Genomic DNA, 24,816 nt, shown 5'->3' with positions numbered 1-24,816 from the left:
CCTGGACCAGGGGGTTAAAAACATCGATAGCATGCAAATTCTCTACATCTAATGGTTTCTTCATTGCTTCATCTATGCTAAATGTATATTTCTCCCCATTATAGTCCAGGCATATTGTTCCATCGAAAACATCGATAATGGTCTTGGCGGTACGCAGAAAAGGTCTTCCTATGAGCACGCCGCTAGACTTAGCATATTCATTATCACTAATTTTAATAACATGGAAATCAGTCGGATACAGAAAATCATGGACCTTGACTATAACATTTTCCAAAACTCCCTCTCGACAAATACACGACCTATCCGCCAATTGAATTACTACCTTCGTATCCACCATTCCTACTCCTACCAACTTCTTATATATGGAAAGCGGTAAAACATTTATCGACGCCCCTAAATCACACATAGCATGCTCAATTTTGACATCACCAATGGAAATGGGTAAGGTGAACATACCTGGATCGGTGCGTTTTGAAGGTATCCCGCGTTTCTGAATCACTGTTGACACGATCTCGCCAATCAGGATTTTCCCACTGGGTCTTGTCTTCCCAGCTATGAATTCTTTGATGAATTTGCTAAAGACCGGCAGTTTCAAAGCCTGTAAGAACGGTAAGTTGATCTCCAACTTTCCAAAGATATCCATGAAGTCCACCGGTTCATCCTTCTTCTTCTTAGCCTTTCCTCAGTGTGGAAATGGTTTCAATTGTTTCCCTGCACTTGTAGATCCTCCAACTGGAAGCTCGCCGGTTTCCTCTTCTGTTAATTCATTCTCTGCTTCTGGCTCTGGGTCTAGGAAAAATGGTTCAGCTTCACTAGGTAGCGGTTTCTCTAGATCACCTTCCTGAAGGTCATCTCTTCTTACGGCACTGCCCCCCTTTGAGTTTCCAAGTTCGGGAGCTGAGTTCTTCCCTTCTTTGCCTTCCGCGGGCGGTGTCTCTTCATTCTTCCTCATGACTGGACCTTCATAGCCATGCCCGGAACTTAAAGTGATTTCACTGATGTTAGCTCTGTCTGGTGTCCTTACTGAGGTAGGAATCTTTCCTTCGTTCCCTCGCATCTCGCTCAAGGAGGTTGCGATCTGGGACATTTGCTTTGCCATTGCTGCCTTCTGCTCCAACTGAGCGTCTTGAAGCTTATGCACCACGTCATTATTGGATTGCAGGTTGTTCTGCATTTGCTATTGAGAACTGACTAGATCATGCACCATATCATCAAGATTCCTTGGAGGTTTAGAATTGGGTTGGCCGGGATTTGGTCCTGAACCCTGGTTCGGTCCACTCCCTTGGTTCTAGTGAAAGTTTCTCTGACCTCCTGAACTGTTGTTGTACTGATTTCCTGGCCCTTGATTCCCATGGTAAGAAGGTTGGAAGTTCTGATAATTTCCAGGGTAATTCCGTTGGTGTGGCGGTACATAAGAGCTCCCCTGGTGATTTTGATTCCTGTTCCCCCAATTAGAATGATCGCCCTGGTTACGGTCGTTCCAGTTGTTCTGCCCCTCCTGATTTCTCTCAGACCAGTTAGTCTGCATCTCTGGTTGTTGTATAAACTGGGTGTTCTGTTGTGGAGTTGGCTGGGTCGGGTCATTGTCAGACCATCTAAAATTGGGATGGTTTCTCCATGGTGCATCCCTCTGTCTCCCTTAATTCCAACTCCCATCTGGATTCCAACTCCCCATCGAATTAACCTAGGCCTGGTAATCTCCTTCTTGAGAGCCATAGTATTGCTGGGGTGGAACTTCTCCTGGACCTGTAGGCTTCTCTTTCTCTTATGAGGCTGGTGGATTAGTCTTCTCGATTGCATTCAAAAGTGCTTTCTCAAGCCTATCTATTCTCGCCTCGACTCTTTCGTCATCTTGCTCCCTCAGCGCATTTGTTGACCCTCTCATCATAATATTCCTCGGGCTGTCGTATGCCTTTTTCGCCTCTATCAACTTTCCCAAGATCTCTCGCTTCACTTCCTTTTTTCTTCGTAAAATTTCATCCACTCGAGGAATTCATCAGATCCTTTGATTCAGGGTTCGCTCCCTCATAAAACAGGTAGTAAATCTCATCCTCGGTCATTCTATGATTCGGGCAAGCATCTAACAATCCTTTGAATCGCGACCAATATTGACTCAGAGATTCATCTTATTCCTGCTTACATTCCACGATTTTCTTCTTAAGAGCGTTTGTCTTGTTTGAAGGGAAAAAAGTAATCCTGAAACTCCAACTTGAAATCTCTCCTTGTACGGATGGAATCCGGAGATAGCCTCAGTAGCCATGTGTTAGCCTCTCCCTTCAGGGCAAATGGAATTTCACGTAGGCGATAATCCTCCTCACGTAGCCTCTCCTTTTCTTAATACTGCACAGCTTGCTAAACTCATTTAGAAACTCGTATGGACACTGGTTCCTACGCCCAGAGAACGTCGGTAGAATGCCTAACACGTTTGTTTTAATATGATGGCCCTCTGACGCGGATTCATAACTATATCCTGGGCTGGCTCACCATCTAGATGGGCAGTGAGTGAACCGATCTCCGGATTTGGATCGACTACGCGTGCCATGTCTCTGATCCCCGCATCCTCTGTATCTGTTTCTGAAGATGACTTGGATCCTCTCTTCCTGACGAACTCCAATCCTCGTCACTTTCTGAACCAAACGGAAATGGATCTCCCGTAGATAATCCCGATCTGGTGGTGACTGTAGATGTTGTCTCTCTAACCTGCCAAGTAAACTGATCGTTCCTCCACCCAGATGAGTTACCCTAATGTCCAAACCGTGAGCCTCTGCTCATAAACTGAAAATAAAGAGAAAAAGAAAATAAATCAAAAATATGTATGCCAAAATCTCTAAACACAATCACAAACTACGCCATCCATCCCCGGCAACGGCGCCATTTGAAACTTGGTCGGAATGATTAGAGTGTGCTTTTGTGCTAGGTCAAGCTTCGCAAACCCAGAGAATCCGCTAGATCACAAGGTCTAGGAACTAAGAGGATCTTTGAAGTCTCGGTCATCGGACACACTAACTCCGTGTTCAAAACCCTCAACCCGCGATACTATGAATTAGTACAGGGAAGCAGGGATCGATTCCAGGAAGATGGATGCGTAAGAAGGCATTTAAAAGACTCTGGAAAAGAGGTTGGCTGCTGCCACGCAATTTTGGGTTGAGAAATTATAACTAGGTTGGGGAATGAAAACTGACACTAGACCTAGGAAATTGAAAACATCATGTAAACATGGAACATCATCTTAACTCTAATACCTCAAACAAACTTCCTCGACCTAGTAAACGATTTCCTAATCTAACGAAACAGAGAGCAAACATGCAGTGGAGACCATTTCTAGAAACGGTAAAGTACGAACGAAAAGTTGCAACTAACTAACTCTGCATTTAACAAACCACGACCTGCATCTCGTTACCTGATTCAAACACGAACATGGAGAAAAAAGAGTAATAATCCAGATTCAAATAAAACATACAAATTCGGACGTCGGAAACTAACGATTAATCGGAAACCAACAGATCTACTTCTACTAGACGAAGTAAGCAGAACACAGAAATGAAACATCAAATTCATACACAATCAACCAACTCAGCTCCAGTTCCACACGTCGAACGCTTAATCCACTCCGGATCCAAGCAATCCGAACTAAACTGCAACTGAAAACAACTCCATTAAATCCGCTACAACAGATCCACTCCGATCAATGACAATCCAACCACGATTCAACTCTAATTCAACACATCAAGTGCGAAAAGCATCCATTCAAGTAAATAACCACAAACTCAAAATCAAACATAATCAAAAATTGAAATCAACATCAGCATGACAGAAAATAGAAATTGCATAGATAGCTAAACGAGTTTCGACAGTTAACAAAAGCCGAGCTTCAATCCGCGAAGACTCGGTGGAATTTCTAGCAGAAAACTTAAAATGAAAGCCGTAAATTGTTTCTTCGCCATTCGTAAGGACGGTAAACACAACAGCTAACCGAAAGTGAAACCCGAACCCCTCTCTAATTCCGAAAACCCCAAGTGTGTAGAAGTGTGTGCGAGTGAGCTGAGAGCCCAATAAAAATCCTCCTCCCTTTGTGAATTGCATGCTCTCTCTTATATAGGTGCGGAGGTGATCTTCTAGAAGCCTTCACTCGAAATTTTTGTTTTGCCCTTCGGCTTAGCGACCTCCTCCGTCTGGCTATTTTCCTTCATAATGCTCACTTTATCGCCAAATTTCCTTCGCCAGGCAATTGTCTTTCTTTCTTCCTTGACCTGGCGATATCTACTACACACCTGACTTAAAAAGATGCATTAGACCCCGTAAATGCATGAACTTAACCCTATTACCGATGCATGAAATTAGCCTTATCACAGCTTAAGGGGATTTCTCGAAAACCCCATTCAGCCAAGCAAAGAGTATCCTGGAGAGGCTAATCGAAACCAAGTGATCGTATGAGACATCCCGTGGCCAGTACAGAAGAGTTGCAGCACACGCAGCAGAGGCGCACAGTGATGAGAAGTTGGAGGCTCGGTTCGAGCAAATGGAGAAGAAGCTGCTGGAGGCAGTAGAGAAGTCCAGGGCACCTCCACTGCCTGCACCGAAGGATAAGAAATATGTGCCGCCACCGCCACCGCCAGGGGAGCACCACTACTATTATTGTGAGTTTCCCCCTGAGGTGGAGCCGCAACCCCAAGTGAATGCCGTAGGCCACTGGAACGCAACTGGCAACTGGATCCAGGGGAAGCAAAGGGACGCCCCGTGGAGAGACCACCCCAATTTTAGGTGGAATGATCATAATCAAATCCATCCACCTCAACCATCGACACAGCAATACAACCCTCTGAAGGCCAGCCCAATTGGCCTGCTCGAAACCAAGAAAGATCAAACAACGGAGGGAACCGAATGCAGGGAGGTCAAGCGAGTTGGTCAAGTGGACCTCAAGGGAACTGGTCCAGTGGAGGACAGTTCAAGTAGATAGAATGAAGGAAATTGGGGGTACAGACATCAAGGCCCCCAGTCAAGCAACCAAGGAAGGCAACCGAACAACCAGATGGAGAGTTATGTCCCGCCACATCAAAGAGGCAGCCAACAGCACCCAGGGAACCAACAACACAACCAGCCACAGCACCAGCAAGAGCACTCTGGGCAATCCGACTACCCACAGCCCAACCACGGTGGGGGGGCCCCTCAAATCAAAGATATAATCGGCACCCCAACAAAGGTCAAGGAGATACGATAGTTCCGCACCTTCCCAGTGATGTGATGCATGAAATTCAGGAAGCTCAGAAGGTGCAAAGTACAGCGTTGGATATGCTTACGAAGCAACTGTCTCAAGTTGTGATGTCGCTGGGAGAGCTGAGAGGCAACGAAGGAAAGATCCATGCCACTGTGCAGCCACCTAGTCATGAGAACATTAGCGAAGTCTCCCTAAGGTCAGGGAAGGTGTACCAGAGCCCCAGCCCACCAGTGATGTCTCCAGCATCTATACCTGGGCCAAGCCACCAAGGAGAAGGAGAGTCCAGTGGAGCGGATCAAGCGAAAGAGAGCGAAAAAGGCAAAGCAAAAGTGGGAGGTAGATCCTCAGGAGAAAATCAAGAAGCATAAGCTGAGAAAGTTAAGCCATATCCATACAGAGGAATGGTGACAAGGAAGAGAAACGCCACGATCGACGTGGCTAGTATGTTCAAAGATGTGGAATTAAAGGTACCACTCTTGACGGCATTGAAGATGCCCCCGATTAGCAAATTCATCAAGGACTACCTGGCAGGGAAGGTCAATGAGGAGGGCAGAATGATTGCAGATGAGAATGTATCCGCAGTGATCCAGCGGAGTGATCTCCCCTCAAAGAAGACTGATCCGGGAATGTTCACGCTCCTGATTTCAATCGGAGATATTCAAGTGGAGCACGCGATGTGCAACTTGGGGCGTCTATCAATGTTCTGTCGTACTCCATTTATAAGAAGCTGGGAGAGGCCAAGCTCGTCGATACTGATATAATGATACAGTTGGCCGACAGATCGTGTATTCAACCAGAGGAATTCTGGAAGACGTGATCGTGAAGGTGAATAACTCTCTGTACCCAGCTGATTTTTTCTTAATCAAGATGACAGAGCCGGCCGCAAGGGAGTCAAGTGGAGTCCTGCTGGGAAGGCCGTTCCTGTCTACGGCCAGCACTATAATAGACGTCCGTAATGGGGCGATAAGCTTGGATTTCAATGGAGAGCAGTTCACGTTCAATATTGATGAAGCTATGAAGAGACCAGCTGATAGCGAAAATGTGTACTCAGTAGTCGTGACTGAGCCATTAGTGCAGGAGTACCTAGAGGAGGAATTCTTGCAGAGACAGTTCACTGACTCCGCTGTTGACGAAGAAGTCGACAGAGAAGTTACAGATTGGCACGAAACCATGAAAGTTGGATAAATGGATGATCAAGCCATCACGAAAGCGATGATGGATTTTTGCGAGCGCCCGCGACCAGCTAGGTCAAGCGGGAAGGCTCAAGTATCTACTAGAGAAGCGGCTTGATCAAGGCGCACAGCTGAGAAAGGAAGCAGAGGAAAATTCGTTGCCTGCTGAGAAGCCAAAGCCCGCGAAGGAATTAAAGCCCCTTCCAGCGCATTTAAAGTACGTCTACCTGGGGGAGGAAGAAACGAAGCCTGTCATCATCAACAGTCAGTTGACCCTAAAGGGGTTGGCAGCGGAAGCATGCATGAGGTCCGATCACAAAAAATTGATCTATTTAGCATATTATTTAGACAAATTCTATTCGCGTAAATATCACATGTATCATGCTCATAACTTGAATTAAAACATGCTTTAGCATATAAAATCCCTAAAACATGCCCACTACGGAATTATCCAATTTACCTCGTTGATTCAATCAAGAATCGATGATGGCTTGTTCCGTCTCCACGTGAAGATCTTCAGTACTCGACCTCTGATCTTCTGACTGGTGTCTCAGACTGTATACTGATATTTGTGTGGGCAAATCTCACCAGAATACTAGGACTCGAATAACGAAGACAGAACTCAGCTCACGGAGGGACCAATTTTTGAATTCTCTCTCTTTCTAGAGGGGGATGAAAATTCTAGCAATAATTTTTTTTTTCTGTCTCCTTTATTCTCCTATTTATATTAAGTCACATATTGGGCCCAGTCAGGGATCTAAGGAAGAATTTTGACATGACCTCACCCAATTAGCTTTTTACTAATTAAATTGAACCCACAATTTAATATAAGCTTATATTGGAATATTACAAGCAGCCACTACAGAAGTAATATTGCACTGCCTTTCCAAATCCGAAATTACAAGTATTCCGGGTTTCCTTTTATTTGTTTAATTCATTTCCCGCGCTTAAGATAGAACATCCATTAATTAATTAATGTCTGCTATGGACTTAATTAATTAACATATTTTATTCTCCAAGAGTGGATGATCAAGCCATCACGAAAGCGATGATGGATTTTTGCGAGTGCCCGCGACCAGCTAGGTCAAGCGGGAAGGCTCAAGTATCTACTAGAGAAGCGGCTTGATCAAGGCGCACAGCTGAGAAAGGAAGCAGAGGAAAATTCGTTGCCTGCTGAGAAGCCAAAGCCCGCGAAGGAATTAAAGCCCCTTCCAGCGCATTTAAAGTACGTCTACCTGGGGGAGGAAGAAACGAAGCCTGTCATCATCAACAGTCAGTTGACCCTGAAGGGGTTGGCAGCGGAAGCATGCATGAGGTCCGATCACATAAAATTGATCTATTTAGCATATTATTTAGACAAATTCTATTCGCGTAAATATCACATGTATCATGCTCATAACTTGAATTAAAACATGCTTTAGCATATAAAATCCCTAAAACATGCTCACTACGGAATTATCCAATTTACCTCGTTGATTCAATCAAGAATCGATGAAAGCTTGCTCCGTCTCCACGTGAAGATCTTCAGTACTCGACCTCTGATCTTCTGACTGGTGTCTCAGACTGTATACTGATATTTGTGTGGGCAAATCTCACCAGAATACTAGGACTCGAATAACGAAGACAGAACTCAGCTCACGGAGGGACCAAGTTTTGAATTCTCTCTCTTTCTAGAGGGGGACGAAAATTCTAGCAATAATTTTTTTTTTCTGTCTCCTTTATTCTCCTATTTATATTAAGTCACATATTGGGCCCAGTCAGGGATCTAAGGAAGAATTTGGACATGACCTCACCCAATTAGCTTTTTACTAATTAAATTGAACCCACAATTTAATATAAGCTTATATTGGAATATTACAAGCAGCCACTACAGAAGTAATATTGCACTGCCTTTCCAAATCCGAAATTACAAGTATTCCGGGTTTCCTTTTATTTGTTTAATTCATTTCCCGCGCTTAAGATAGAACATCCATTAATTAATTAATGTCTGCTATGGACTTAATTAATTAACATATTTTATTCTCCAAGAGTGGACTTAGCAAGAAACTCCCATCCCTTCAACGTGGCCCTTGAATGGTGAATTCTGTTTCATTCATTGGAAAATAATTATTAGAGTTTTACAGTATTCAATCACTCGAAAGGTGATTTCTAGTATACAAACTCTAACAATCTCCCACTTATACTCAAAACAGCTTTCGAGTATACTAAACAGTGTGCACACGTCAAATTTCTCTCACTTATACTGAAAGCGAGTTGAGGTCTTGAATGAGTCGAACTCTCATCCCTTCAACGTGGCCCTTGAATGGTTTTACCGCCAATGCCTTTGTAAAAGGATCTGCCAGGTTGTTCTCTGACGCAATCTTGACCACTTGTATGTCTCCTCTCTGCACTATATCTCTTATGATATGATACTTCCTCTCTATGTGTTTGCTCGCTTAGTGAGCTCTTGGTTCCTTCGAATTTGCCACAATACCAGAATTGTCACAATAAACTGTGATGCTCTTGGGCAGATTCGCAACCACACCTATATCCATAAGGAAGTTCTTGAACCATACTGCCTCTTTTGCAGCCTCCAAAGTGGCCACATACTCGGCTTCCATGGTCGAGTCCGCGATGCATTTCTGCTTCACACTCTTCTAAATTACGGCTCCACCTCCTAAGGTGAACACATATCCTGAAGTAGATTTTCTCGAGTCCTGATCAGCTTGAAAGTCTGAGTCAGAATATCCCAAAGGACAGAGCTCAACTGCATTGTAAACTAGAGCATAGTCCTTAGTCCGTTTAAGGTACTTGAGTATGTTCTTTACGGCAGTCCAATGTCCTTGGCCCGGATTCGACTGATATCTTGCCACCATGCCAACAGCAAAGCAAATATCAGGCCTCGTACAAAGCATAGCATACATGAGACTTCCAACTGCCGAAGCATATGGAATCCTTCTCATTGCATGTATCTCAGACGGCGTTTTGGATGCCATGTCTAAAAGGTAAGAAATCTTTTTTGGCGTCCTGCATGCTAAAGCGACTAAGTACTGTTTCGATGTAAGGTTCTTGAGATAAGCACGATATCTTCTTTTCTCGATTCCTAAGAACCTTGATCTTGAGGATGTGTCCCGTGTCTCCCATATCCTTCATCTCGAACTAGTTTGACAACCATGTTCGTACTGATGACAACATCTTTTTATTGTTTCCAATTAGAAGAATGTCATCTACATATAAAACTAAGAACACTACATTCCCCTTTTCAACCTTCTTGTACACACAGCTTTCACTTGGGCATTTTTCGAAGCCAAACTTGCGAACAGTTTGATCGAAACACTGGTTCCATGATCTAGATGCTTGCTTAAGCTTCCAAACCATGTGTTCCTTGCCCTTTATGGCATAACCTTCGGGTTAACCCATGTAGATGGTCTCCTCAAGACCGCCATTTAGAAACGCAGTCTTAACGTCCATCTGCCATACATCCCAATCCATATAAGATGTTATAGACAATAGTATCCAGATCGATTTGAGCATGGCCACTGGGGAGAAAGTCTCGTCGTAATCGACACCTTCCTTTTGGGTATACCCCTTAGCCACTAGTCTTGCCTTGAAGACTTTAACTCGTCCATCGGGTCCACGTTTACGTTTATATATCCACTTGCTCCCAATGGCAGTACATCCTTCGGGTAGCACGGACAAATCGTAGACGTCTTTGTCTATCATAGATTGTAGTTCTGAATCCATTGCTTTCACCCATTCGCAATGATCGACATCTGTCAGCGCTTCCGCAAAGTTCCAGGGATCTAATACATTGTTGTCTGAGGAATGATCCACAGATTCCCCCAAACCAATGTATCTTTCGGGCTCATGTGAGACCCTCCCACTACGACACGGCACTACAATTATTGGAATAGAAGTTGAAGTTTCTGGAATTGTTTGTACACTTGGTACTCGTTCTTGGTTAATGGAATTTGTGACAGAAGTTAGCTCATCAAGAGTCACTTCACTGCTGGGTTTATGATTCATTACATAGTCTTCCTCTAATAATATGGCGTGAGTGCTCACAATAACTTTCTTATCTCGGAGACTAAAGAATTCATAAGCTTTCGTTCCTCTGGGGTACCCTATACACAAACATACCTCCGTCCTTGATCCTAGCTTAGTTGGATCATTTTCCAATACATGAGCCGGGCAACCCCAAATCTTGAGATGTGCTAGATTGGGCTTGCGCCCAGTCCACAACTCATAAGGAGTAGTAGGTACGGATTTTGATGGTAAATAATTGTCTAAAATATGGCTTGCAGAAAGCAAGGCATGTCCCCAAAACGAAGTAGGTAGCCTTGCATAACTCATCATCGATCGGACCATGTTCAATAAGGTCATGTTCCTTCTTTCAGCCACGCCGTTCTGCTTGGGCGTGCCCGGTGCAGTCAGTTGGGATTCAATTCCCGACTCTGACAAGTAGTCCAAAAACTCAGCACTGAGGTACTCGCCTCCACGATCAGATCGTAGGCTTTTGATACTCTTACCATGATACTTCTCCGCAAGAGTCTTAAAGTCCTTGAACTTATCAAAAGACTCTGACTTGTGGCGCATCAAATAGACGTATCCAATTTTCGAGAAGTCATCAATAAATGTGATGAAGTATCGAAAACCATCTCTTGCCTCAGTAGACATTGGACCACATACATCGGAATGAACGAGCTCAAGTACTTCCTTGGCCCTGTTGCCCTTAACCAGAAAAGGCCTCTTGGTCATCTTGCCTTCTAACCATGACTCACACTTATGAAAAGGTTCCTCATCTAGATCTTTAATAAGATCTTGTTGGACAAGAGAATGGATCCTCCTTTCATTAGCATGACCAAGTCTAAGGTGCCATAAGTACGTTTCGTTCATTGAACTTGAAGGTTCCTTTCGTTTCTTTGAAATTTCCGATGGTGTATTGAGTTCTGATTTGCGATTATTAAACTGTGTAGATGTAATTGTGTACAGATTGTTATCCATGATACCACGGCAGATATAAGAACCATCTTTCTTAATAACGCAATTGTCATTAAAAGAAATCGAATATCCATCAAAAACTAATTTAGAAACTGAAATTAAATTTATTCTAAAAGAAGGTATCATAAAAACATTCTTCAAAATCAAAAATCTATCACTACTAAAACGCAAATAAATGTCTCCCACTGCTACGGCCGCCACTTTTGTAGCGTCGCCCAGCTGGACCTCGATCTCACGATCACATAGTCGTCTTGTCACCTGCATTAAGTCAGGATCAAAACAAATATGATCAGTGGCTCCAGTGTCAATAACCCAAGTGCAAGTAGACTTCGAAGCCAAACATGACTCGACTACTAAAGCTTGGTGCATACCTGTAGCCTTGCCCTTTTTAGGACAATCTGGCTTCCAATGCCCCTTCTCACCGCACTTGAAACACTTCCCTGTGGGCTTCTTGTTTGCCCTCTTCTTCTTCTTTCCCTTAGCTATCTTGGCTGGTCCTAAGTTCGGTGCCTGCCTTTTTCCCGCGCTAGACATGAAGCCAGAGGAACGAGGCGCCGAAGTCATCATGGCCGCCTTAGCCTGGACCATAAGGTCCTCTGCCGACTGAAGTTCAGTAAACAGCTCTGCCAAGGTGTATTTCCTTTTGTTCATCTCGAAGTTGAGCTTGAACTGCTGGAAGCTAGGGGGAAGACTTTGAAGGATAATAGTCACCTGGGACTCAGGATCGATCGTCCCTCCCAAGACCTCAATTTGGTTGAGGTGGCCCATCATCTTGAGGACATGGTCCCTCACATACGAGCCTTCCTTCATAGTCTTCGACATGATACTCCGAAAGGCTTGAGACTTAGCTGTTCGATTCTGAGTACCAAAAAGATTCTTGAGATTCTCCATGATCTCGGCGGTAGTTTCCATGGCTGAATGCTGATGCTTGAGTACTGATGACATAGATGCCAACATATAGAACTTAGTCATCTCATTCGCCTTATGCCACCGTCTGTGTGCATCTTTGACTCCTGCCACAGCGTTAGCTGGTGGCATTGGAGGTCGCGGGTTGTGAGTACAAAGATGTACTCATCTGCTGTGAGAACGATGTCCAAATTTTGTTTTCCATTCTATGTAATTTTTGCCCTCGAGTTTGTTTTCTTTAAGTATTGCAGAAAGAGGATTGAACGACATATTGACGATTTGATTTGCACTGCAACACAGAATATTTACCATTTGTCATAAACTTATGTAAGAAGTTTGATTAGATTAACCATAAAACTTTTCAAAATCTTACAACAGTAAAATTAAAATTTTGTATCCTCCAGAGGAAGTTAATACGCATTAAAATCTTACAATTTTTACTGGTCACAACACCGACGAATAGTCCAGAGACCACAGAGTGGCATGGCCGCCTAATGTTGCCTAAGCAAGACCACCTCTTTAGCATTACAGAGTCTCATTTCTACAACACACTCCCATAACAATGCTTATGTGTTGCTAACAAAATCAAGCTATCCCATAAATCCTGTGTGAACTTCTGAATCTCGCAGTTTCTTAGGATTATTGTCCACACAGAGCAGGTGGCGATAATATTGGAAACCACATTCTAGTTCATACTATTTATATTTGAGAAGTCCGCCTTATGAACTCGCTATTTCCTAGGATTATTGTCCCCACAGTGCAAGTGGCGATAATATTGGAAACAGCTTCATATATTACAGACTAATTGGTGGAGACCATATACAAACGTTGAGTTCGTAATTACAGCTTAGATATTTTGGGTTATGGTATTTATTCAATTATCCTTAGCCTTGAGGCAGATTAAGGCTTAATTAAATTCTGTTGGTATTTAATATGCTGGATAATTGAATCTTTTATATTTAATTGGCGTCTTCCATTAAGAAAATAATGTTCCAGTATTTAATTCTTATTCATGTCTACTACAAGAAATATCTAAAATAATTAAATTATTTAATTCTTAATAAGACATGAAAAATTAAATTCAAATTATTTTCGTGTTTAAGATTAGGAAGAGAAGATTTATTGTTTAATGTTTTCATACATATCTATCCTAATTTGGATTCTAGATATATAATTATTAGGAAACTGTTAAATTATTCTCATCCATATCATCTAGGAATAAAATAATATTATTTATTTCCATAGATATAGATAATAATAAAAATATTCTCAAAATCTAGATAAATATTAGGAAACTATTAAATTATTCTCATCCATATCATCTAGGAATAAAATAAAATTATTAATTGCCATAGATATAGATAATAATAAAAATATTCCTAAAATCTAGGTAAATCTTCCAAAAAGATTTTATTTCCATTAAATAATAATATTTTAATGATATCGTTTAATTAAAAAATTAAATAATCATTAAAATAATCTTTCATCGTTATCTCATCGTACGAAGTTCGCACGAACAATGAACGACAAAAATCCGACGAGTTCTTCGTCGGACCACGACGCATGAAGCGTCTCGGCCACCAGCGCGCAGGTGGCGCGCCAGCGTCTCGGCCAGCGGCTCGTTGGGTGTCGCATCGTCTCGGCCAGGAGCCTGCACGCCGGTGTCGCTCCTCTTGGCCAGGTGCGCCCCGCCGTCTCGGCGCGTTGATCCGTCGGGTGTCGACGCTTCTCGGCCAGGCGTGCACGAGGCGGCGCGCGCCTCTCGGCCAGCGTCTCGACGCCCGTCTGGGCCATCCGAGCCGTCGGGGTGGCGCGAGCTCTCGACCAGCGACGCGCCCGCTCTCGGCCAGCTCCGGCTACCCTTCCTTCCGCCTAGGGTTCCAGCTCTCAGCGCCTGGTGTCTCGGAGGTTCTCGGACGAACCAACACTCCGTGCCAGCCTTCACGTCAGCCTTCTCGACTGCGTGTCGCCCCGTGATCGTGATCCATCGACTCCCACTCAATCGACAACCCTATTTCACGATCGCGCGTGGTGCAATCCATCTCGGCGCGAGCACCGACGAATCGCACGTCTCGTACGATCGAGTAATTCAAGTTCTTTGATTCGATAGTTCTTGAGTTCATCGTGCATAATAAATTAAACAAAACACCAAGAACATGCTTCGCAATCAAATAATACATGCATACATGAATTTCACAAAATTTAAATCCAAATAATCAGAACCAAAGACTGGCTCTCATACCAATTGAAGGGGTTGGCAGCGGAAACGTGCATGAGTTCCGATCACATAAAATTGATCTATTTAGCAGATTATTTAGACAAATTCTATTCGCGTAAATATCACATGTATCATGCTCATAACTTGAATTAAAACATGCTTTAGCATATAAAATCCCTAAAACATGCTCAATACGGAATTAGCCAATTTACCTCGTTGATTCAATCAAGAATCGATGATGGCTTACTCCGTCTCCACGTAAAGATCTTCAGTACTCGACCTCTGATCTTCTGACTGGTGTCCCGGACTTTATACTGATATTTGTGTGGGCAAATCTCACCAGAATACTAGGACTCGAATAACGAAGACAGAACTCAGCTCACGGAGGGAGCAATTTTCTAATTATCTCTCTTTCTAGAGGGGGACGAAAATTCTAGCAATAATTATTATTTTTTTGTCTCATTTATTCTCCTATTTATATTAATTCACATGTTGGGCCCAGTCAGGGATCTAAGGAAGAATTTGGACATGGCCTCACCCAATTAGCTTTTTACTAATTAAATTGAACTCACAATTTAATATAAGCTTATATTGGAATATTACAAGCAGCCACTACAGAAGTAATATTGCACTGCCTTTCCAAATCCAAAATTACAAGTATTCCGGGTTTCCTTTTATTTGTTTAATTCATTTCCCGCGCTTAAGATAGAAACATCCATTAATTAATTAATGTCTGCTATGGACTTTATTAATTAACATATTTTATTCTCTCCAAGAGTGGACTTAGCAAGAAACTCTTATTTATTATTCACAGAGTAATTAAACTCCAACTAGCTAGGTTCTGAATAATAAAACCTCGTTTCGAGCTCCTCTTGTAGATGTTATCAAAGGAGACTCTGCTCGAAAACGATTCAACATAATAGCAATCCTAGCACCGCTACACAATGATCACCACTACCCAATTTACCTGGATCGTTAGGTGACGAAAAACCCGCACCTTTGGTAAGTTAAAGTAGTAGATACTCAATATCGTATGCTCAATGCTAATGTACATTGATTAAGAAATTAATTATCAAGACCTCGTCTTTCAGTAGATATCATAAAGACTTGTCTTGCTGTTAGATCCATTCAGTGCTATACCACACCAACGTCATCATATTTCAATAAGGCTTAGAAATAATTGGACTGACATTGCAACCTTTCACGATACGTAGTCTAGGTCTATTTGGGTTGTGAAATTCTTATTTTTCTTTGTTTAGAACTGACCGCGTACCTTAAATTGAGCGCAGCCCACAACCGGTCTACTAGAACAAAGACTTAGACTTATGTTATGTTCGTAAATATGCAATAAACATCCATTAAATGTAAAACATAACAACATTATGACAAAAATAATCTGTTGCATTCATTGGAAAATAATTATTAGAGTTTTACAGTATTCAATCACTCGAAAGGTGATTTCTAGTATACAAACCCTAACTGACCCAGGGGCAGGAAGACAGATTGCTGGAAGTGTTGAGAAGAAATCAGAAGGCTATCGGTTGGAAGCTGACAGACCCGGTGGGCATCAGCCCAGACTTATGCATGCACCGACTGGAAGAAGGAGCCAAACCACACCGCGACCAACAACGTAAGCTCGACCCCAACATGAGGGAAGAGGTGCTTAAGGAAATTGTCAAGTTGGTCTCGATAGGAATTATCTACTCCATTCCGGACAGTAACTGGGTCAGCCCCAGTGCACATGGTGCCAAAGAAAGGGGGAATCCAAGTAGTAAAGAATGAGAAGAATGAATTGATTCCGAAAAGGCCAGTTACTGGGTGGAGAATGTGCATTAACTACAGGAAGCTGAACGCAGCCACGAAGAAGGATCACTTCCCTCTGCCCTTCATTGACCAGAGGCTTGAAAAGTTGGCTGGGAAACAATATTTCAGTTTCCTCGACGGGTACAGTGGCTACTTCCAGATCGCGGTGAATCCGGAAGACCAAGAGAAGACTACCTTTACATGTCCCTTCGGCACTTACGCCTATCGAAGAATGCCTTTTGGCCTCTGCAATGCCTCGGGCACTTTCCAAAGATGCATGATGAGCATCTTCTCTAATTTGTTAGAGGACTGCATAGAGATCTTCATGGATGACTTTACTGTCTATGGAGACACATTCGATCAAGGGCTGCATAGTCTAAACAAATTGTTGGAAAGATGCCGGCAAAAGGACTTGGTTTTAAACTTTGAGAGGTGCCATTTTATGGTTACCAAAGGAATTGTCCTAGGCATGTAGTGTCGAGCAGGGGAATAGAGGTCGACCAAGCTAAGATAGCGGTCATTGCAAAACTACCGTACCCCACCAACCAGAAGGAGATCAGAGCCTTTTTAGGGCATGTTGGCTTCTACAGACGATTTATCAAAGACTTTGCAAAGATAGCCCAGCCCCTGACGAGGCTGCTCCACAATGATGTGAAGTTTGAATTTTCTGATGCCTGCAAGGACTCATTCCAACTACTGAAGAACAGACTGATAAGCTCTCCGATCATACGCGCGCCCGACTGGAGTCACCCCTTTGAGGTGATGTGCGATGCCAGTGATTATGCAGTAGGGGCAGTATTAGGTCAAAAGATTGATGGACAGAGTTACGTTATCTTCTATGCTTCCAAAACTCTAAATCAAGCACAGAAGAATTACGACACGACCGAAAAGGAGATGCTATCGGTAGTCTATGCCTTTGAGAAGTTCAGGCCCTACCTGTTAGGTTCAAGGGTGATTGTCTATACTGACCATGCGGCGATCAAGTACCTACTGGAAAAAAAGGAGTCAAAGCCGCGTCTGATCAGATGGGTCCTCCTTCTACAGGAGTTTGATTGGGAAGCAGTTGATAAAAAGGGAAGCGAGAACAGAGTGGCTGATCATTTAAGCTGAATTCTGCAAGAAGATAATGGGGAGGCTATCTCTGACGCTTTCCCTGAGGATCATCTATATCTGATTAAGTCAACACCTGAACTTCCGTGGATCAACCGAGCAGAAGGAGTTGATCAAGCTGACCAAGGAACAAAGGGGCACCACAAGCCACATGAGCCATGGTTTGCTGACATGGCCAATTATTTGGTAACGGGCGACTTACCCGGAAGTAGTGAGATTACAAGATCGCAGAAGCTGAAACTGAAGAGCGACTCCCGATACTTCTATTGGGATGATCATTACCTATGGAAGATGGGGGCGGATCAAATCATCCGGCGCTGTACACCAGATTGGGAGCAAGAGGACGTGTTGGTCCACTGCCATACACTAGCCTGTGGTGGTCACTTCGGGCCAAAGAAAACAGTGAGGAAAGTACTTGACAGCGGTTTCTACTGGCCCTCCATCCATAGAGACGCTTATGAGTTCTGCAAGAGGTGCCCAAGATGCCAGCTTACAGGAGGGATTTCTACAAGAGACGAGATGCCTCAGGTCCCCATAATTCTTTGTGGCATATTCGATGTGTGGGGAATGGATTTCATGGGACCATTCCCATCCTCTGAAGGCAATCTCTACATCCTAGTGGCAGTGGACTATGTGTCCAAATGGATAGAAGCGAAGGCGACGAGGACGTGTGAGTCCAGGGAAGTGGTGAAATTCTTATAGTCGAACATCTTTACCCGATATGGGGTGCCACAGGCCATTAACTCTGATCAGGGAACTCACTTCGTCAGTAGAACCATCTAAGCCTTAATGAGAAAGTATGGAGTCCACCACCGCCTATCCACACCTTACCACCCGCAGTCCAATGGCCAAGCTGAAATATCTAACAGACAGATCAAGGCGATCTTAGAAAAAATGGTTAACCCACAAGAAAGGATTGGAGCCGTCGTCTGGAGGATGCGCTCTGGGCTTACAGGACCGCTTTTAAGACGTCGATCGGAATGTCCCCATGCCGGTTGGTATTTGGGAAGATGTGCCATCTGCCGGTGGGAGTCGAGCATCAGGCTTTCTGGGCAATTAAAGAAATGAACCTGAATGCCGAGTCGGGTGCTGAAGAGAGGAGAATGCAACTGCAAGAGCTTGAACAGCTCCACCTTGATGCCTACGATTCGGTCATGTGGTATAAGGAGAAGACAACGATGAGGCATGACAAGAACATTCGCAAGAAGGAACTCAAGGTGGGCCAGAGAGTTTTTCTCTTCCAGTCAAGACTCAAATTGATGCCCGGAAAGTTGCGGTCAAGGTGGATAGGCCCTTATACCATCGTCGCCATCAGAGCTAATGGAGCAATCGAACTCTAGGGGAGCGATCATGACTCACCTTCCTTTATGGTGAATGGACACAGGGTGAATCCATACAGAGATGGAATGGAGGCATCTGTGGTGGACGACATTCTACTACTCGTGCCTAACTCTCGCCAGTAAGCAGGTAAAAGGAGTGACCGGGTACTCTTGGGTAGTCTGCTTGATCACGCAACAAATTTCTTAATCTATTATACTGATCAAGTGACGTCCTAGGGGAACTCGGTCAAGTCCTTGGTAGATAGTGTAAATATTTTTCATGTGTTAGTTTTTAAGCTTAGGATTTTAAAAGTTGGAAAGTGAGGAAGAAACTGATCAAGTGGTACTATTTGAGTTTTCATCTGGAATTAATTGTCAACTTGATCAGTTGAAATTTGAATTTAATTTGTGGGCTACAATTGTTGAATTGATCAGGGTAGGGTGATGACAGGACGTGTACACTCATTGAAAGGGTGTCAGAGAGTACTAACTACTGCATTGGAAAAAATGTACTGGAGAGAAGAAGTGTATCGGGGAAGCTAGGCAACTGTCACTCTGAAAAGGTACGCATGTATGCGAAGCGTCGCAGGGATCTCAACCGTCGGGATCTCGGTATAAAAGGCAGCTTTTTGATCCGTATTTCACTTTTATCCAAACCGCCTATAGTACATTCTATTTGCTCTCATTTGTTTTCTCCCAAGATTCAAAACCCTCCCAAATTATCATCTTCTCCACGAAATCACCCACAGCCATCACCGAAAATGCAGATCACTCAACTTAGCACTTCATCCTCATCCTCCAGTGGCGGCCCAACAGTAGTGATCGGAGAACCTCATCCCAAGCCCAAACAGTCTCAGAAGCCCCTGGCCCTTCCACGCCGACCACCACAGTCCCTCCACCACAAACTAGCGCCACCGCTCCACTTCCTGAAGTGGACCCAGAGGCCATGAGGCGCCTAGAGAGATGAGGCGCCTAGAGAGAATCCTCTGCAGTGTACCTGCCGAGATGGACATCGCGGTGGTTTACGCCACTCTGAAAGCCCCACTCGGAATTTCCCAGTCTAGGGACCCCGCTCCAACTCCCCAAAATCCACCACAAAATCCTCCATCTCCCCCCAAAACACAATCTCCCCCTCCCGCTCCTACACCTACTCCTTTTTTTTCCCGCTGGTACAATACAGAGGAGACGACTCCGACAAAAAAGAGAGAGGGACGCAGCCTGTCGCCACTCCGGACGAGGAAGCGGAGTCTACACCGCCACCACCAGCAGAGGGCACATCTGCCCAAACCATCCCATCACTACCAAGTGGCGGGGGGTTCCAACTCCCCTCTCCAAGGGCCGCCACAGCCGATAGAGGTTGTGGACATAGACGACGATGATACGGAGGACTTTCTGTCTCCTCCCAGTGAAATTTTAATGAAACGACGGGAGGCGGAATGGAACTTCATTCCTAATGTAGAGGATGAACCGGAGAGGGGGGAGCAACCACTGCGCCGCCAGACGCGCCGAATGAATATGGACCGGCTGCTAGAGGAAATAGAGGCCAAGAGGGCTAGTCGGCCGAGGGTGGAGGAAGAGCCGGAGCAGAGGCCCCGCGTAGTGCGGCAGCTGGTGGATGAGGATGAGCCAGAGAACCAAGGGGCCGGTGAGGAAGCAAAAGGGGAAGGAGAGTGTTCTTCTTCCTCCTAAGAGAAGCCGCCCTGCCAATGTGGGGATTGTGATCACCGACGCCCACCAACCTGCCTCCCCACAAGAGGGAGACGAGGGTAGCGATACTGAGGGTAGGGAACTCCGATGGACACGAATGCCCCGCAGGCAACAAGGAAGGCCTGCAACACCCCACCGCCGACTACTCTAAACCGACCGTGGCATTGACCGCAGACCTCCTGCAGCAGGTGCTGGAATTCGACAACCCCAAATGGCAGGAGGAGGTCCACCAGAGAATGACGGGCCAGAAGAGGCTGAAGGCCGGAAAGAAACTCCACCAACCGCCCTGGAGAAGATCCGGGTTGAGGAGAAATTTCCGAGTACATTACCGGCATTGGTTTTGACTGGCTGTTGGAGATTGATGAGTCTTCCGTGTCGGAGGCCCTGGCTAAGGAGTTTTTCACGACATTCCTGTTTACCGGAAGTACAGACTTGGAGTCCAGGAATGTCTCCTTCAGAGTGTTTGGCCGCGGGCAAAAGATGAGCTTGAACGAGTTCTCTGTGAGGATGGGACTCTACACAGACGCCCAGGTCGCCAGCGGGGAGTGGTTCGGGCGTGACATCGGCCTTCCTCAAAGGAAGTCGGACTTTGATCAGCAGGCCGTCTGACAGGCCTTATGCAATGGACGTGCCCCCACTTTCAAAGCCTCTTAATCCAAAGGACATCACATTGTTGATCCAGCCCTCCGCCTCGCCCAAGTCTACCTCGGCTGCAAACTCCTTGGTCAAGCCAACACAATGGAAATCATAACCTTGGTCGAGCTCTACTTTATGTGGAGCATGAGGGAGCAAAGGAAGGTGCACCTTGGCTTCTGGCTGGCTTACTCGATAAATCAAATTGCCACTCGCCCTGCCCGCCACCTGAACGTCTGCCACCTTCTTGGAGCCTACATAAGGTGCAATTGGACCCTGGTGTTCCAGGAGAATGTAGAGCGCCCCAGTCGCTGCTGCAAACCAGAATTATTTGACCTGGATTTCTTTGTAAGAATACAGGTACTTGAACGGACGGTCGGTGGGAAACTTCGCTTCTACACTACAGCTCAGAAGGAGCAGCAGAAGGAAAGGCCGAAGGAGAGGAGGAGGACAGTTGATCGCCCGGCGAGCCCTGATAGGCAACAGGGGCCAAGGCAGGTTTTGGTGCACACTCCGAGGACGGAGCAAGAGGAGGCTGCACAAGGAGACAATGGATGGAAGCTCCGTGTGGAGAAAATGTTAACGCAGCTAGTGGAGAATTCCCAAGCTCAACTGATCCTGCTAACCAGGTTGCTGGAGGCAACCCGCAATCAGCGACCACCACCTCCCTCTACAAGCTCTCCTCCAGTCTGGCGTACCTCATCCAGGCATCCTTCGGCATCCCCCGGTCAACCCTCACGGAAGCACTAGTATACCCCCCTGAACTCAGCTCATTTCGAATTGATACAATTTATGTTTTTATTTTTGGTCGGTAATATAACTGATATTCTGTTCCACTTTCACACTTAGACCTTTGTTGGGTCTAAGTGTGAGAAGTTATGCATGTTTTTATTGGTTTTGACTGCCTATATGTTTTGGGTTATTATTTTTCTGTTTTGATTGGCATGCTTTGATTGTTGGCACCATCTCCCACTTAGCTCAGTGTCTGGTCTAAGTGTGAGAAGTTTTTCTTGGCTTGTCTCTGCCGTTGCCTAACCCTTTTTCCACTGCATCAAGTCCCTCGAGGACGAGTTCATATGCAGTGGGAGGGGGGAGGGTTAGCCTCAATTTAATCATTCATGTCGATTTATAAATATGCAAATTAACATTTAATAATAATTAGGGCAGTATGCATGCAATTGGATAAATGAAAGACTTGATTGCTTTGGGAAGAGTACAAAAAAGGAATCAGTATGCTTACATGTAGAAACTTTATTCCTAAACTTGATCAGTTTGAACGACGCAAGTATGATGGAAATGCTCAATTTTAAAACCTTCTGTGAAGCCTCTCCATATGTGAGTTATAAGCCAAAGTAGAACACTTTCTACTGTTTTTACAAAGAAAAAAATACGAGATGCCACTTTTTAATAATTAAATGAAAATTGCACAAGTAGTAAGGACTGAAGGCGTTAGGACTTAACCATTTGAGCCTTTTCTTCTTTCGTTTCACAAACCCCCCTCATCAAATAAGGCACCCCCTAGTTAACCACGTTGAGCCAAATACACTCTTACCCATTTTTTTGAAACCGAAACCCACATCCTTAAACTTTTTTTTACAAATACGTGAGGAAAAAGGGTCTAGAGATGAATCATTTCAAAAGAAAGGGGGATAACGATAGAAAGTCAGAATACAGGGGTAGCCGGTTTGATCAGGTTAGTCAATCAGGTTGATCAAGTCAAGAATCAAGTTGTTAAAAAAAATGTTGGAAATATCAGAAAAAAAAAAGTTTGAGAAAAAGAGGGCAGGAAAGAGTTATAACCTGACCCAGTAAGTCGAAAGTTAGGGAATAAGCCAAAAATTAAAGGCTAAAGGTCGCAACTTGACCCAGTGAGATATCTAGTGATAAAATAAATAGTTCAGCCTGATCCAGTAAGTTTATTCAGATCTTTGGTCTCTTGACTCATGTGTTTTTCTTTTTTCTTTTTACAGTTTATATCTTTAACTTAGAACCCCTAGGACCCTACCCTAACACATTACTCCCCTTAAGCCCATTACAACCAAAACAAAGACCTTAAGGAACTATCTTATGCAGTCTGATTCGAGGTATTAAACTTGTGGCAATATCGATTGAACAGTCCTAACATCTCTTGTGAGAAATGAGTGACTGGGTGAATCCAACAGTTGGTTTTCGATTGAGCAATCTTGACAAACTGACACCTTGATCAAGAGAACGCGAAAGGGAAGAAACATAAGCTGCTGGCAAATGGATTGACCTCGACCTCGGGTATGATTGTTGAAAGTTTATTCGGTCTAATGCATCTATGTGAATATGTGTTTTTGTTTTCAGTCTTGTTTTGTCTTTTCGTTTTCTTTTACTTTCTTGGAATGAGTAAATCATGCCTGAAATTTGCCTTATCTTTTTCTTTTCTTTTTCTTTATACTTGGGGACAAGTATGTTTTAAGTGTGAGCAGTTTGAAAAGGTCTATTTCATGCATCGGTTTAGGGGTAAAATGTATGCTACTTGATCAGTTTATCGCGCAAAGCAAGTGCTAATTGTGCAGGAATGCCGCTTGACCAAGGGCAATAAGGCAAGCTGATCAAGCTGGTACAAAAGGCGAAAAAGACCAAAAATCGGGGGAGTTGATCAAAGGAGTGATCAGGCAGTTAGGCGGGGACCACTGCGTTCTAGAAGAAGGAGACGTGAGGCTAATGAGCTGGATGGTGATCATCATTCTGTTATCAAGGACGATGTTCTAGAAGGGGACACGTGCTGAAACGCAAGACGCAAGGACGGAGCTGAGTCATCATTATGTTATTGAGGAGCGACGTCATTCTAGAAGAAGACATGTATCCATCGATGAAATGCTCGATCATAGCGTGAGCGAATATCCTCTTCCGAGATCGTTATCCAGCTGGAGGTCATTGCGGCGAACTTATAAATAGAGGATGTGCCACCATAATGAAGGATCTTCTTTTTCAGCATCTTCCTTTTAGTTTCTTTTTTTTTCGTTCTAGTTGAGTTTAGTTTCCAGTTACAAAGTTAGCTTAGTTAGAGAAAGGTTCAATTAGAGAGAGAGCGACGGAAAGGGAGCGCGACAGAATACTCAATATCTGTTCGGCATCTTCTCGAAGTTTCCGACCGAGAACTTCTCAGCTTTACTCGCTTTCTTATTTTCCGAAGTTCATAGCTTAGTTTAATTCTGTAGTTAAAGAAACGATCTTTTTGTATTCCGCAAGTTCATAGCATTATTTTAGCTTTGGGTATAAAAGTCAAAGTTGTTTTGTTTTCGTTATCTTGTTTACTGTTCCAGTTCAGTTTCGCTTTCAAGTTTTCGATCAAGTGTCCGAATATTTATTATGTTGAATGGCAAAGTGTTATCTTGTTTACTGTTCCAGTTCAGTAGTTAAAAACTCCCAAATTAAAGCATGGCAACAGCCGAACCCTGTTCACTACTCACACACTCGATACACCGGTTTCTCTGTGGGATCGACCCCGTACTTGCCGCTTTACTGTTAAAGTAGTGCGAGTCTGGGAGTTATAAATTACATTGGTGGCAAGCGAGAGCGAGAACCCCTTGATCAAGTGGCAACGACATTTGCTAACTGATCCATCCGATCGGTTATCTTCTATATAACTTGATCAATCCAAATCACTCTGCGTCCGTTCCACTAGCGAGGTCAGATCCTCTTCACTTTCTGAACTCAACTGGAGTGGGTCAGCTGTTGTGAACCCTGATCTGGTGGTTACAGGGGCAAGTACTTCTTTAGGTT

General features: G+C 44.1%; 2 protein-coding genes across 2 annotated transcripts; both read left to right on the top strand.

Moving 5' to 3' along the window:
• The first annotated feature begins 5,616 nt into the window (after positions 1-5,616).
• On the top strand, positions 5,617-6,400 carry LOC121776716. Its single transcript, XM_042173893.1, has 2 exons — positions 5,617-5,915; positions 6,013-6,400. Exons 1-2 carry the CDS (start codon positions 5,617-5,619, stop codon positions 6,398-6,400), a joined length of 687 nt encoding a protein of 228 aa, XP_042029827.1.
• An 11,984-nt stretch (positions 6,401-18,384) lies between these two features.
• Positions 18,385-18,867, top strand: LOC121776715. The gene is made up of 2 exons (XM_042173892.1): positions 18,385-18,686; positions 18,789-18,867. Exons 1-2 carry the CDS (start codon positions 18,385-18,387, stop codon positions 18,865-18,867), a joined length of 381 nt encoding a protein of 126 aa, XP_042029826.1.
• The last annotated feature ends 5,949 nt before the right edge of the window (positions 18,868-24,816 follow it).

The sequence above is a fragment of the Salvia splendens genome, chromosome 18 (genome assembly GCF_004379255.2).
Source record: "Salvia splendens isolate huo1 chromosome 18, SspV2, whole genome shotgun sequence".
In the NCBI taxonomy this organism is placed as follows: domain Eukaryota; kingdom Viridiplantae; phylum Streptophyta; class Magnoliopsida; order Lamiales; family Lamiaceae; genus Salvia; species Salvia splendens.
This window is presented reverse-complemented; position numbering and strand designations above follow the sequence as displayed.

What these genes read in the sequence shown, in the direction of transcription:
- LOC121776716 (XM_042173893.1), top strand. Translation starts at nt 5,617, where the DNA reads ATGGTGACAAGGAAGAGAAACGCCACGATCGACGTGGCTAGTATGTTC. An exon ending in AACTTGGGGCGTCTATCAAT is followed by an intron (nt 5,916 to 6,012) that starts GTTCTGTCGTAC and finishes GTATTCAACCAG; the next exon opens with AGGAATTCTGGAAGACGTGA.
- LOC121776715 (XM_042173892.1), top strand. Translation starts at nt 18,385, where the DNA reads ATGTCCCCATGCCGGTTGGTATTTGGGAAGATGTGCCATCTGCCGGTG. An exon ending in CCCGGAAAGTTGCGGTCAAG is followed by an intron (nt 18,687 to 18,788) that starts GTGGATAGGCCC and finishes GAATGGACACAG; the next exon opens with GGTGAATCCATACAGAGATG.